Source organism: Gopherus flavomarginatus, chromosome 9 (assembly GCF_025201925.1).
Source record: "Gopherus flavomarginatus isolate rGopFla2 chromosome 9, rGopFla2.mat.asm, whole genome shotgun sequence".
Lineage (NCBI taxonomy): Eukaryota > Metazoa > Chordata > Testudines > Testudinidae > Gopherus > Gopherus flavomarginatus.
Genome location: NC_066625.1, coordinates 49,969,783 through 49,984,547, shown reverse-complemented (window position 1 = coordinate 49,984,547; position 14,765 = coordinate 49,969,783). Strand labels below are relative to the sequence as shown.

At 47.0% G+C, this 14,765-nt stretch overlaps 1 protein-coding gene across 12 annotated transcripts in view; it reads right to left on the bottom strand.

Annotated features, from left to right (window-relative positions):
* Nucleotides 1–1,812: 1,812 nt before the first annotated feature.
* CELF6 (CUGBP Elav-like family member 6) overlaps nucleotides 1,813–14,765 on the bottom strand; it is a 230,026-nt gene continuing 217,073 nt past the window's right edge. For 6 of the 12 annotated variants that reach the window (XM_050968346.1, XM_050968351.1, XM_050968345.1 and 3 more), the window contains exon 12: nucleotides 1,823–2,462. Coding sequence is in view for 1 of the 12 variants with exons in the window: in XM_050968344.1 (XP_050824301.1) it covers nucleotides 2,440–2,462 (23 nt within the window). In the remaining 11 variants the exon portion in view is untranslated. Of the gene's footprint in view, nucleotides 2,463–14,765 lie in introns of all 12 variants that reach the window. The other 6 variants (XM_050968352.1, XM_050968342.1, XM_050968341.1 and 3 more) reach the window with 3 other exon arrangements.

Below are 14,765 nucleotides of genomic sequence, written 5' to 3'. Positions count from 1 at the left end.
CACTGGTATATATGTATTTATGGATGGCAGGGGATAACTGCTTCTACCATTCTGAAAAATTATTGTGCTCAATGCAGGAGTCACTGAGTTATGCAGTCCCTTCTGGCCTTCCAATCCACAGGTGAAATCCTGAGCCCACTGAAGTCAATGGCGAAACACCTATTGATTCCAGTGCAGTCAAATTTTCATGCTATGACTATAAATCTCCATGACACGTAAAATTTGACCTCTCCCAGAGACTACTGGTCTCGCAGAGGTTTGCCCTCTCTCTCGTTTTATTTTTTGTATATGGCTAAGTTGCTGGTTTTTTTGTTCTGGGCCTGGAAGTGGGGACAGATGAAGATTGTTCTCGTTAGGGAGAGCTGGACTTGATAATGTCTTGAAATACCTTCCAGGGCTATGTTTCTATGATTATATGATACCTCAGGGATGAATTCAGCCCTTGTTTAAACTCAATGGGCCAAACTTTGCTCTGATGGATGCCCCATACAATTGAATTGACTCCACTGGGATTATAAATCAGTGCAGAGTCTGGTCCACTACAGTTAATAACAGCCTCCCACACTGCCTCTCTTGGCTTGAATTTTACCTTTCGACACATGCAGTGATCAGTGAGATCAGCTGGCGGGGAAGATTTATACCATGATGCAAATATCTGACCTTGAGCAAATCTGCTCTATGATAGGAAATCTCAGAGGTGGTGAAGGGTGTGTGGGAAAGAAAATCTTTTGTTTTCATCATGAAACATGTAAGCACCTGGAGGGAACGTGTGCTCCACACACATATTTGGCACAGTCTGATATGGTCTTATGCTGAAGCATCAGGTATCATATGTCAATATATCTGCAACCCACAAACCACATTCTGATCGGTTATGCCCAGGTAATGCAGTGACCTCAGCAAGGGATGCACTGGTGTAACTCAGAGTTGGATTTGAATGTACAATGTTATGGCCCCAATTCACCTCTCACACACAGTGTAAAGAAGAGGCAGAGGAGATCATACATATCTCAGGAGCTAGTGAAGGTTGCAACACGTTTCTCATAATTGTCTCAGCAGTAGAGCTGGTCAACATTTCTCAACCAAAATCGTTTTTTGTCACAAAGGGTGTTTAATCAAAATTGAAATGTGTAGTGAAAACAGGCCAATGGAATGGATTTTTCAATTTCTCAAGAACTCAAAACAAAATGAAAATTTCCCTTTGAAACAAACATCTTTGCTTTGTTTAAAATTTTTCCTTCGGTAAAACCCAAATCTGCCATTAACAATTTCAAATGGAATGATTTCTTCCATGTTCTTGGTGGAGGCAAAACTGGATCTTTCGACCAGCTCTACTTACCAGCCAAGATCTTCATTTCTATGTTTTTGTCTGGGGTAGGACAGGGGTGCGAGAAGAAGTTGCCATGACAGAAATGCCACGATGTCACTTTCCACAGCCTTGGAAAAACTTCCCAGCTATCCGGTCCCTTGGGCTCCTACAGCCTATGCAGTCGCTGGGCCACTGGAACACACAACACGGTAAACAAAGCTCTTTCTAGTTTCCCTCTGTGTTTCTTTTTGAAACGCTCGCAGCTGTTACGTGATACTTCTACCTTTTTTCTTTGTTTTTTTGTTAAATTAATTTATTTATATATATATTTAAAAAAGCAGTAGTCCTTTGGTCCCTAAACTCTAAGGAATGATATGACTTTGAAAGAAGTAAATCCTATGTCCCTGTGCCAGTGACAAGCAAGGAGAGGAGCGCATCCCCTTGGCCTGCTCCATGGTGTGTGTGTGTGTGTATGTGTATATATATATATATATATCTATATATGTATATATATATACATATATAAACGTATTTATATATCTCTTCTATAAGTCCAACATGCGCTTAGCCTTTGATTTCTTTTTTTCCAGCCAGATATGGAAAAAATCAATTTCTCTTTCCCTTTTAACACAAAATGTTATCCAGGTGAAACATACACGCCTGGTCCAATCCCACTGGCTTTGGTTTATATCCATTTGGATCCTCTTTCCTAGTTCCTCCTTTGAAACTTGTAGCAGCAAATGAGTGCTTTAAAAAGGTAGGGTTCATCCTCACGAATGAGCTGTCCTAGCTCTCAATCCTAGATTGGTCTGTTTTTCTTTCCAAGAATCCCACCTCTCTCCTTGCGAGGAATTCAAAGTCTTCTTCAGCAGCCACCGTTTCATAGTCTGATTCAGCAAATTTCTGCGCTGTTTGTCTTTTCTCCAACATCATTGTGTCTTTTTCTTTCTTGTTAAGAAACAAACAAAACTGATTCGAAAATTAAAAAATAAAAAGAAGATACAACCACAATGGCTCTCTTTTTCGCCAGCATTTCTTCTCCTCCTTCGCTTCCGCCTCCTCCATGATATGTTGCAAAGAAAGAGAGTTACAAGTTTGGATACTGCACTTGGGAAAAAGGAGAGTACTCTTCATACGCTGCAGGGCATCCAACCTGCAAGACAACAAAGGGCACATTAAAAGGCTCTGGGATTTGCAAGGCCCATTGGAACATACAATGCATGAGAGCCCCCTGAGAATGGCTTTAATGTTGGGTGAGTTTTAGTGCTTAGGAAACAGAGGAAGGGACATAGTCACTGAAAAGTCACGGGTCGTGGAGGGGAGGGCCTATGCAAGTTTCTATCTTTTACGCACCTCTTCCAAGTCACCTCATCTCTGTCCTGCAGCTCCATCACCATCCCAGCTCTGACAATGCACTTCTATCCTCAACTGATGCACACACTCTTATTCCCCTCACACAGCTCTACCAATGACCCTCAAACCTGACCTGCAGCACCCCTGCTATTTCAGTCCTGGACTATCCACACAGAACTGCCAGTGCACCTCAATCCTGACCTGCAGCTGACCCTGCTATTCCAGTCCTGGTGATTTTCAGCCCAGATTACCTTTATGTTAAATAATACAGTGGTTTTGCAATTTGGAGAAATGTCCATTAGGAACTACATTTAGATCCACTAAACATATTTCCACTTGGAACTGAGGCTAGATTTGAGGCTAAGTCCTCAAATGTGAAAAAGCAAGGGCACCTCTAAATTTCACAGGGTTCCACTAGCTGGTTAAGTGTATGGAGGAGCACTAGTGAGGTACATGTGCCCTTCAGCTGGGTCATCACCCTCCAAAAAATAACCAGTCCATTGTTTAAAGAGATGGCACTTCTTATTTAAAGTCTCTGCAAAATGTTCAGCAGTGAAAGAATGTTAGAGGCCAAACTCTCTGGTGATAGAACTCCTCTGAGGTCAAAGCAATTACATCAGCTGATAATTTTGCCCTAGGTTCCTTTGAAATCTTATTGGCTCTTTTTTGTCACTGCAAATATGACCTTCCTAGCTCTGAGGAATCACAAAGACTGGCCGCTCTGTCTCCTCTTATGAAAGAGAAAGTGTCTGCATGGAGATCTGATGTCCTAACAGGACAGAACTGCACTGGCTGAACCAGAGGTGAGTTATTAGTTATCCTGTGTTAGAGAATGGGACCTGAGCGCCTAACTACTGTATATTCTTTTGTAAATCCCACCTCAATCTTTCCTCATAACTCAGTCTCTTCTGCTCCAGCCTCACTTTCTGCCATACTACTCTGAATTCCCTCTTGGATGGGATGAGAAGGAATATTCAGCAAAGAAATACAAGACTTCAGTTCCAACTCACAATCCGCAAACCATACTGCTGAAGGATCAATGTTCGGGATATTCCCAAGTGCTTTTTCACATGCACTACAAAGTTTTTGAGACTATATTTTGCAAATAACAAAAGGGAAAAGAATACAAAATAAAACCCTTCATTTCTTGTTTCAACTGAAATTAAATGAAATCCCCTTTTTCAGAAATAATATTGGAACCAAGCATGATTCCTTAACAATTACATTTCCCCAGTCATTATGGCCATATAGTGAATGCTGGTGAAACACAAACACAGATTGTTACGTTACAACAAAGAGAAAAGAAGAGAGGGCAGAGGAGAAGGTGGAGTTTGGAGAGGGAGTCAAAGTTCACAACTAATCAAGACTGACCAATCAGCACTCCAAAAACTATCCACCAGGGGCTTCACTACGGCACTTCACAATCGCCAAAAGAAAAGCACCAATACAGAAAAAATAAAGATATAGAAATAGAGATATAGAAAACTCAACGTCAAATCATGCAACGAGATTACAACCGGCCACATGGCGTCATCGCAGAGGACGATGACAACATGAGTTAGTCACTTACAGTTTCGGTTTATTTGGGAGAGATAGTTTTGGTTTGGGTCTCCCACAACAGCTAGAGGGTTGCTAGGCAACTGGGGGGCCATCTTGGAGCAATGATTGGCCTGGTCTGGTTAGGTACAGTAGTGGTTGGGTTGGAGGAAACAAAACATAAAGAAAAGATGAATTGGTTTGATGGAGTTTTTCAATATCATTTTTGGTTGATCAAGAACAGAAAATGAGCCTTAGAGGACACGTGTAATAATGCTTTGATCTCCTCTAGCACCTTCCCCTTGGTGAATGTCACAATGCTTTACACATTAATGTCATATCACTCGCAAGAGACCCAGGGTCAGGTGAGTATGAATGTCCCCATGCTCAGAGCTAACGGATGCTCAGTTGTGATTGGTCAGATAAGCTACCTGGTATAATTTCTCTTCCCTGACTGAATGTGAGCCAGCAAACACATCCAACTGGAAAATCTGGGTATGCACATTTCAAACTGGAAGCTGCAAATACTCACATATGTGACTTTGAAATTCACCATGATGAACAACTTTCTTTCCTTTTTTTTGCACTAATTACTTTGCTCTGCTCATTTAGGGGGAAACTGAGGCATTAAAGGTGGCAAGTGAACTGCCCAAGATCACACAGTGAATCAGAGCTGGGACTAGAACCTGGGGATCCTAGCTCCAAACCCATTTCCTCTAGCCATTAGAGACACTGCTTCTCAGCTTAAATAGCTGCATGTTAAAGGAAAAATGGAACTTATTCATCTATTTCTATGAATGAAAGGAAGACTAGGTTATATGAGTCATGTACACTAAGTGGGAGGCAAAGGAAGACCGAGATTGTACATTCTGGCACTTTTCTTCCAGGAAACTTTGCTAAACACTTGACAAAGTGCTTATGGAGAAACTGCCCCATCTTCAGAGAGACTTCCTCCTCGCTGCTGTACTAGATTGAACAGTACCATCAGCAATGGCTGTCTTTGAACAGTCCACTCACTCCTATGGAAAATCAGTTCTACGCAGACTCACCACTGCTCTCCCCTTAACCAAGGAGTGAGGACCATGGTGTTCAGACCTGGCATGCCAAGCTCCTAGATGCAAGTGGCTAGGCGCAAGGTGAAACACTGACTGCTGTGATGTATTTCTTCAGGCCACAGCTTTCTACTTTATACACCCAGGTACAGGTGCTGGAACTATGGGTGCTGGGGTGCTGCTGTAATCCCTGGCTTGAAGTGGTTTCCATCACATACAGGGTTTACAGTTTGGTTCCATGGCTTTCAGCATCCCCACTATACAAATTGTTCCAGTCCCCCTTCACCCAGGGTAGTTGCAATCTGTTCTGTTTAACTAGGCCCCAGTTAAGGCTCTAGGTATGTCTCTCTCAGGCAGAGGGCAGGCCCCCCTGTTTCACATGCAACACATGAGCCAGACGTTTCACAAAGCATATGGGCTGTAGAGAGAAAAGGGTTATCTCTGGCTGGGCGACTAGGACAAAGTCAGTGAGGAGATCGAGTTGTCTAAGTCTTGCCATGACTTTTCAACATACAGACCTGCAACGAGCAGGCACATGTGCCGAAGTTCCAGGCCCAGCTTTTCAGGGGCTTAGGTGAAAGCAGATGAAGGCTTTGCCTTGCTGTTAGAATGGGTGACAACGGTGGGATGGAAAAACAGAATGGATGGATGACCCAGGTCAGATATAATAAAGTAAGATTACTTACCTGTGAGTGGCATTCTGAGTGTGCATTGCCTCTGCAGAGACACACCCTTGGGGGTACATATGCCTTAGGGCCATGAGCCCAGATAGCAGAGATGGACGGTTCCACACATACACCTACCTGCAGAGCTCAAGGCTCGGTATGAAGAAATGCAAGGACTGCTGATCTGACCACTCTCAATTCTTCCCAACAGTTCAGAATGCTGTGTACGGGAAGGAGGTTGGTTGAGTGTGAATCTGCAGGGGCAACACTGTAGTTACAGATGAGTATATTTTCTTTCTCACCCAGAATTGCCTCTGCAGATCCCCGTGCTTGGGAGACTGACTAACAGTAACAACCCCTTGGAGGAGGGTTGAGGAGTCCTTGGTTAAAGAAAGGTTAAAGGACTATTCTGCTAAAATTAGAACCATGCTTGGCCCCTAAGTCAAGACAGTCATGTTGTGTGAAGTTATGAATGGAGTGCAACGCAGTGGCTTCCCAGAGTTCAGAGATGGAGACATCCCGCAAACACACTGTGCAAACTCCTTTAAGGGCCTCTCAGCTATTTGGCACTGGGACACCTGCTTGGTCAGGACTGACTCCAGTACACTCTCTGAATAGAAACTGGTTTCCCCTTACACTTGTCTCCAAATACTACAAATAACCTTGAAGAGTTGCACAAGAGTTTTGTCCTCCCCAGGTGATGACACAGTGCCTTCTCACAGTCTAACATACATAGCCTAGCTCCAGCTGATGAAATACCCTATTTCTGCTGTGTTGTTCAGAAAAGGTGACCATGTTTCCCTGCCAGAGCAGAAAGTGAGGCCGGACTGAGTTAGATGCCTTTTGCTGGCTTTAAGAGCCATTTGTGTACAGGAAGAATAGTTTTCCCTGCTCTCTGATCCCAAAGAGCTTGTGTGACTTCCCTCTCAATACCCACCCTGGACTGTCAAGGTCTCTGCCATTCCGGGAGCTGTTCAATCTCCATCTCCCCTGGTGAAGGCACAGTCTCACTTCCCTCTGGGGAAGTGGGAGAGGATGGCTTCAGCCTTTGTTGCACCACATCTATCTTCCGGGTTCTCTAATTCCTCCGCCTCTTCTTCAGACTCCAAGGATCATCCTCCAGGATTGTCAGTAGAGAGAAAGGCAGGCTTAGGTGATGAGATGAGTATTTCTTCCAGGTACTCTGGAGAAGATGAGCTTTGCAAGAGGCCACTCAGTGGATTGTCTCTTGGCTGGATGGGCAGACAATGCCATTTGTGTCATATTGGTCATGGAGTCTGATGGCTGTAAGTGACCTCTTAGAAGAACTTCATGGTGAGGGAGAAGTCCAAAGAGCATGTCTCTGTATAATCTCCCTGTAATACTGGAAGCATGTGGCCAAGGTGCTAGGAAAGGGAGAATGGACCCTCTCTCCCTCTTACACTTGGGTTTGCAGGGAAATGTATGGATCAGAGAGCCACCAGGAGAACCCTCCATTCTTATCTCCATCCAGGAAGTCCTTGGATCTGAATTTGGGGCACTGAGGCAGGAAAAATCAAAGGAGAGGTTGGTCTTTTTGGACCTGAAAATGCCGTAGCAGATCTCCCATTTCCCTGAGAAGGATGAGAGCATGGACCACTGCCTCTCTGAGCTCCCAGACAAAACAGGGGCAGAGAGAGATACAACATTAGTCACTGGATCTCAAGACTTGAATTCAGGCAGCCCCAGCTCCAACCTCTATGGACCTGAAGTGCCCACAGCACTAACAGGTGCTTGGATCTGAGGGCTTTATGGTGCTTGCAAACCAACAGTTCCTGCACTGAGCCATAGGAGAGTGTGTGGGTCTGCACCTATTCTCGGTTAAGGGAGAAGAGAACAGGAGTGAGGACTTCCTATGAGGAGTCACAGGCTTTGGGTTTTTTGTAGCTGTAGTGGGGTGGTCACCTGCTCCTGCCTTACAAAGGCTTAAAACAGCCTGGGGAGAGGGCTGTGGCAGAGAAGGAAAAGTGGAGCTGATTGGGGAAAGCAGCCTCAGCTGGGGGCCACGCCCCAATCAGGCTGAGGCTGGCTTAATGAGGGCCCAGCTGGCCCTTAGAAGAGGGCTGGGGCCAGAAGCTAGAGACTGAGTCTCTCTCTAGCAGGGCCTGGCTGCCTAGAAGCTGAGAGGCTACCTAAAGTGGAGCATGGCTGGGGGAAGGCCAGAGGAGCTGGGGAGTTCCGGCCTGGAAACGCCCCAGGCTGCAGGCCTTGATAAAGGCCAGGGTAGATATTGGGGCTACAGAGGGTTAGCCTGGGGTAGGTGGTGGCAGCAGGTTCCAAACCCCCCTTGCCTATGATGAGTGGCATTTACACTGCAGTCGGCCCCAGTGAACGGGGGCTAACTGGTGCCTGGCAATGGCCGTAGACTGAGGCGAGGTGGGGATAGAGGGGATTGGGAGTTCCTCAGGGAGAGGAGACCCAGATCTGTGGGGGTACTGCCAGAGGGCAGTGCCTCGGCCTGAAAGGGCACTGGGGTCTGGGAGGGACACGGGGCCAGCAGCAAGCAAGACACCAGCCTGCAGAGGGTGCTCCAGAGCTGCAAAATGCTAATTCCCTGGATGACCAGCAGGAGGTGCCGCAGGGGTGAGCCCTACCCCGTTACAGTAGCCCTTAGATCTCAAGCATTGCAACCAGTACCTCCCTCACTGAACTTTCTTTTGATCCTTTGGTTCTGAGGTGGAACCAGACTACGATGAGGCCAGTTCCTTTGAGACCTTTGGTACAGAGGAGATGGGTCCAGTGTTGGCTGTCTGGCCTCTCAATGCATTCTCCATCAATAGGCCTTTAAGCTGCCCCTCCTACTCAAAGCAGGTTGGAGGGGTAAGGCTAATCCCAATGGCTTCAGGGACTACCCTTCTCCCATGCCGGGGGCTGTTATGGATATCTGGTCACAAGACACGCACCATTTAAATCTGGCTATTGGATGATAAATGCTAGGCTCTCAGCAGGGCAATGAAGGGGATGAGGATGGGTCAGAACCATGCAATACCACAGATGACAACTGACCTGGGGCTCTGCAATGGAGCCAGCTGAATTGTCATGAATCTAATGGCTAAGAAAGAGATACGCTTCTGAACACAGCTTCATGCTTCTCCAGCAAACATGTAAATTAACTACCTAACCTGAGCTAAAGATGGAACACCATCTCCTACAGTACAGGTGAGCTGAAGGATGGTTCTGAGATATGCTGCCTATGGCAGTAGGAATGGAACTGAAGGCAGCTAGGGTCACCAACCCTGGCATCGAACAAGCGAATCTCTGAGAAGTTGGGCACGTGGTCCCTTAATGGTCTGGGGCTCACGATACAAAGGCACGTGCTGGTGAGGCTCTGCAGAGGCAATGCTCAGTGGTTGTCATCAGCTGTCAAAATTTACATCGCACATAACTGTGTGACACTTTCAGGAAAGTGAAAAAGACACAGTCCTGGCCCAAAGAGTTGACTGTCTCCATCAGACAAACATGAAGAGAAGAGTCAAAAGACATGGGTTGGGAAAGAAGGGGCAGGAGTGAAATCAAGGAAAGGTCAGGCAGGTCACATTGCAGAGGGAGCCAATCTTTTAAATTCTGTGTGTTGAAACAGGCACTGAGGGTGAGCACAGGGGAGCAGCTGGCAGCGCAGGACAAGGCAAAGGAGGGTTAAAAGGAAGGGAGGGAGGTCACTTGGCACACATGGGAGGTCTATTGGGTATAGAGAGAAGAGTAGGCAAGGCATGAAAGGGAGCAAGAATGGAGGAGAATGGGGTTAGACTGGGCGTGATGGCACAGGGCAAGGACATTGTGGCCAGTATAGAGCGCAGCCGTTAGGGTGAACATGATGGGAGATGAGACAGGATAGAGGCAGGAGCAGAGCACAGGGGGCAAGGTTAGGAGCTATGGGAAAGGGGAGAGGAAAAGAATTTCTCCATGGAAACACCACGTACAATCATCATCCAAAGTCTGAAATGACCCTGAACCAAAGCTCGTTTGAATCACTTTCATCACATTTTTCTTTCTGGGTTCCCACCAGACCTGGGAGCAGAAATGCTGGCCAGGCCACGAGAAATCCAACCCTAGTGCATTTCCTGCCCAAGTCACAAACACAACTTGGACCGGGGGGACCCAGTGGGTCTCATTTACTTCCCAGTGCTGGTTTGGGTTTATGTCGAGCCTCTTATGCAGGGACACATCCTTCCCACCCCTGATAGGGCAGGTGGGGACGCTGCCCCACCCCCCGAGAGGGCAGGTGGGGACACTGCCCCCCACGAGAGGGCATACGGGGATATGGTCCCCCCCAGAGAGGACATGGGGGACAAGGCACCCTCGAGAGGGCATGCGGGGACATACCACCCCCGAGAGGATATTCAGACTCTTCAGGACAGGTGGGAGGGGCCCAGGGCCTCCTCTGCACAAAGTTGCTAATGGGAGTGATGAGAGGGTGATTTCTCCAAGAACCTCTTTAAAAACATCCCCTTTGGTATCCCTGGAAATGATCAACCAGTCACCACAGACTGATGCATCCTCCCTCCCTCCTTACTCTGAATGCCCATGTGCTTAGCCAGTTCCCATGGCTTCACTTAGCCACGGTGGACAAATAAACAAGGCAAAGTGCATGTGAGGCTCCAGGTATCACCCTGCTCTTGACACAACTCCTGGTCAGGTGGGACACAGCCCACTCACCCTGCACCTCCCAGCCACACCACTCCCCAGGTTCAGGGGCTGTCATTCAGTACAACCCCATTTCTGCAGACCAGCCAGTAATTCCAAGTGTCTCTGTTCTGGGTGCCCAACTTGAGACCCTGAGGGCCTGACTTTCAAAACCGCTGAGCCCCACTAGTCCCTCATCATTTTCCGTGTTCCTGCCAGCAAACTCACTGGCAAGATTATCTGCAGAAAGCAAATGCAACATGGTCACAAACACAGATGAAGCCAATTTGTTTGAACAATCAAACTAATTTTTGGGAATACTTTGTTGCTGTATTTGCCCAGATGGACATGATTAACTGCCAAGTGAGGCCCACAAGTTTGGCCTGATATATACAAGAAATCAATTCATCCACTTCTGGGATGTAGGACCCTCTGTGGTGGCACCTGTTTTTTTAACAGTGATTGGCAACAATATGCCACAGTTTGGACAGATGCGAATATTGTAGACAGATAAAGTGGCAGTGGGAATCCAAGTCAACAACATGCAATTACTTGAGCTAGAATTTTTCCAGGATACAGGGGTTACTGCCTCTACTCTTGAGACTGAATGGGCCTCCTTTTGGCCAGTCAGTACTGTCTGTTCAGGTCACATCATCCACAGAGCTACTAATTGCCTAGAGCATGAGGGAAGACAAAAAAACAAATGCCTCCTTCCCCTCCACTGTCTCTCTGGTCACCAATTCCCAATGCGGCCTTTGTTGCTTTCATAGCAGCTCATCTTGATGAGTCACTGCCCCAGCTTCATGTTTGTATATTTCAGTATTAGCACCCCCAAGCATTCAAAACTCATGAGACAGGTCCCATAAAATCATGAGATTGGCATACAAACCAGGAGATTTAAAAAAAATCCGGGGTGCTTTTAATATGCTTTCTGGTCTTCGAGCATTTTAGACCATGTTTTTAAGCCTGTCTCTGCAACCAGAAAGGCTAGAAGCTTGGGGTTTTGTTTAAATGAAAGCTGAGATTTTCACCTCATCACATGACTCTAAGAGTTGGAGCTTTAAGAAAAACATCAAATATCACCAGACGCTGGTAACACCATGAGGGTTAGCACCACTGTATTCTGACTGACTCAATACACAACCTCTCTTTTTCCCTGGATGGGCTGGTTGCAGGGGTGTGCTTATGAAAATCAGAAACAAAATCAGCCTGCTTAGAGTCAGGCTGACAGCAGTCAGGCTTTCCCATGCCCAGCCACCCAGGCCAGTCCGTGGTCCTGATCGGCAGCCCCTCCTGCTTTTCTCCTAGTCAGCTCTTCCAATAGACCTTGCTCCCGAGCTACTTGCTGTAGTTTCAGTTGTGAGCTCCCCACACAGCTCTGCCAATTGCACTTTAATGCTGACAGCAGCCCCTCCTGCTATTCTAGTCCTGGACCCATACAATGCACTTCGATCCCGACTTGTTGCTTCCTTTTCTATTCCAGTCTTAGCCCCCACTTCCCTTTATTATTATGCCTTGATTACAGTCCCGGGACCATCCCTGATCAGCGCCTGCCAACTGCACCAAACTGCATTGTACTGCAGATGAACACCTCCAAGGGACCACGATTTTAAACCATGTGGTCACCGTACCCTAATTCAGGTTCATGCAGGGGTGAAAGTAACTTAAAGGACTTGCCGGTACTCCAGAGTCCTGCAGAGGGGGAGAGGCCTCAACCGGAAGAGGCGTGGCCTCTATTGGAAGAGGTGGGGCCTTTAAATCCCACAGCTTTTAAATCAGGATTTAAAGGGCTCAGGGATTCATCTGAAGCTAGGAGCCAGGGCCTTTAAATAACTCCCAGAGGTACCAGCTGCAGAGGTGGCTGGGAGCCCTGGGGTTTGGGCAGGAGTGAAAGTAATTTACATTTCTTACCATATGGTCCAATCGCAAGCAACCCACCTCTCCTACGTACTTCATGGATCCCTCCCATTGCATGACATAGATAGAGAAAATAAAGCTACTATTACTACTACCAGTACTGTCTGTAATAAAACTTTACTATTGGAATAAGCCTGAAAAAGGGAAAACTCATTGTCACTTTTTTCTCCATGTCTTCCCTCCTCCTCCAGCCAGACTGCGGACACTAGATTCCATGCTTTCTCCCTGCCTGGCACTGAGCAGCAGCTGCAAGGGCTTCCCTCTAGCTTGCAGCAGAGAGCAGGGAGACTGGCTGAGGGAGGGAGAAGCCTGCCTCCTGCATAAGAACAGTTTAAACTCAGCTGTTCCCTGCTGGTTCAGTAACATTTCAAAGAGGATCTGCAAGCAGTTTGCACATCACAACCATGATCCTCTGCTGGGGAGGGAATGGGATAGATTTGAACTTGGAAATGGTTCCTGATTTTGATTGTGTTTTTTGTGTATAGGAGATCCCCTCATCCCGGGGGCAGAAAAGAACTGCCCCTGCCATGGTCACACACACCTTCCCCACCCAAACAACAACTGGGAGTGAAATTAACAAGGATGCCAGAAACAGCTTCTAACCCTGGGGGCTCAACTGCACAGGGAACAGCTGAGCTTAAACTGTTCTTATGCAGACAGCAGCAGCAGGCACCTCAGCCAGCGTCCCTACTGCAAGCTAGAGCCTAGAGGAGAACCCCTGCAGGGGCGGAGCCGGGGAGGAATGCAGAGCCTTGTCTGCAGCCTGGCTGGAGGAGGGGGAGGGAGGAGACGAGAAACCAATGTGACAGTGACTTTTCCCCTTCCACCTGCTTTTATTAGCTCTGGATTTAAGTGGTGGAGCCAAATGCTTGTATTTGTTGTGTATATTAGTATTGGAGACAAGATCTCCTCATCCAGGGGGCAGACAAGGACTGCCCCTACCATGGTCAAATACACCCTCTCCCCTCCCCCCGGCTACTGTGAGTGAAATTAACAAGGATGCCAGAAACCACTCCTAACCCGGAGGGCTGAACCATTCTTGAAACAGCTGAGTTTAAACGATTCTTATGTAGGGGGAAGGCTTCTCCCTCCCTCAGCCAGTCTTCTTTTCTTACTGGTCCTCTGTACCTGGCCGTACTGGCTTACTTTCACCTCTGGGTTCATGTTCTCAAGTCTCCAGAGTGGATGGGGCAGACTATAATTCCCTGCACCACCAAGCCCTTTGCTTGTAATTAGTTTTCAGTTCAGCAATCTAATTACTCTCCTGTTGCACTTTCACATCTTACACAAGCAAACACAGAAGTTAGGTGTCTTTAGCCATGTTTTCTTAGTCAGGGGTTCTCATACGTCATTGCATCGTGGCACCCTTCTGACAACAAATATTATTACATGACTCCAGGAGGGGGGACTGAAGCCTGAGCCCATTCAAGCCCCGCCCCTCTCTTCAGCCCTTAGCTCCAGCCAGTCTAATGCCAGCCCTGGTGACCCCATTAAAATGGGGTCACGACCCACTTTGGGATTCCAACCCACAGCTTGAGAACCTCTGGCTTAAATGCTACTTGGGAAAGACCTTGTATGGCAAAGTCTGTTGAGGGCTTGTTTCTCTCAGTGTGGCTGATTGTCCCTACATGGACGAGCCAGCCCTTCCTGACATTATGACTCATAGGGCATCAAAGGAATTGGTAAAAACTTACTGTACCACTGATAATTATTTTGGACAGCTCTCAGAAAGCTGGAAAGGTACCAGAAGAATGGAGAAAAGAAAATGCAGTACTGATCTTCTAAAGCAGAAAGAGGCATGATCCTACTAACTTATACCCCATAAGATCCATCCCTAGCCTGAGTAAAATAATAGAACAAATCTTGATAGTGAAAAAAAAATCACTAAACTTCTAGTGTGTTACAGGATCATAACAGGCAAAAATCAGCCTGGACCAGGAGCCCCTTGCAGCATTGCTCAGATGGTGACTTGTATCTTATTGGCAGAACAAGTCTAGGAGTTGCAACTAAACTTGCAAATAACTACTGAGAAGAGGGGGCATTACTGGTCATGACAGCAGCATGTATCATTGCAGGAGTACTGGGTAAGGCTCACAGATCTCGGTCATCAGTGGGTGGGCTTGAACCAGGGACCTCTGGAACTTAGTGCCTGAGCCTCTATCACATGAGCTAAAAGCCATCTGGCTGTGAGCTAAGGCTGTAGAGCAGACTCATTTAACTCTCTCTAAGTGGTTTTAGTGCCACCAAATGGGACAGAACATCACACCCAGAAGATGTGTGGGTTACAGTTGC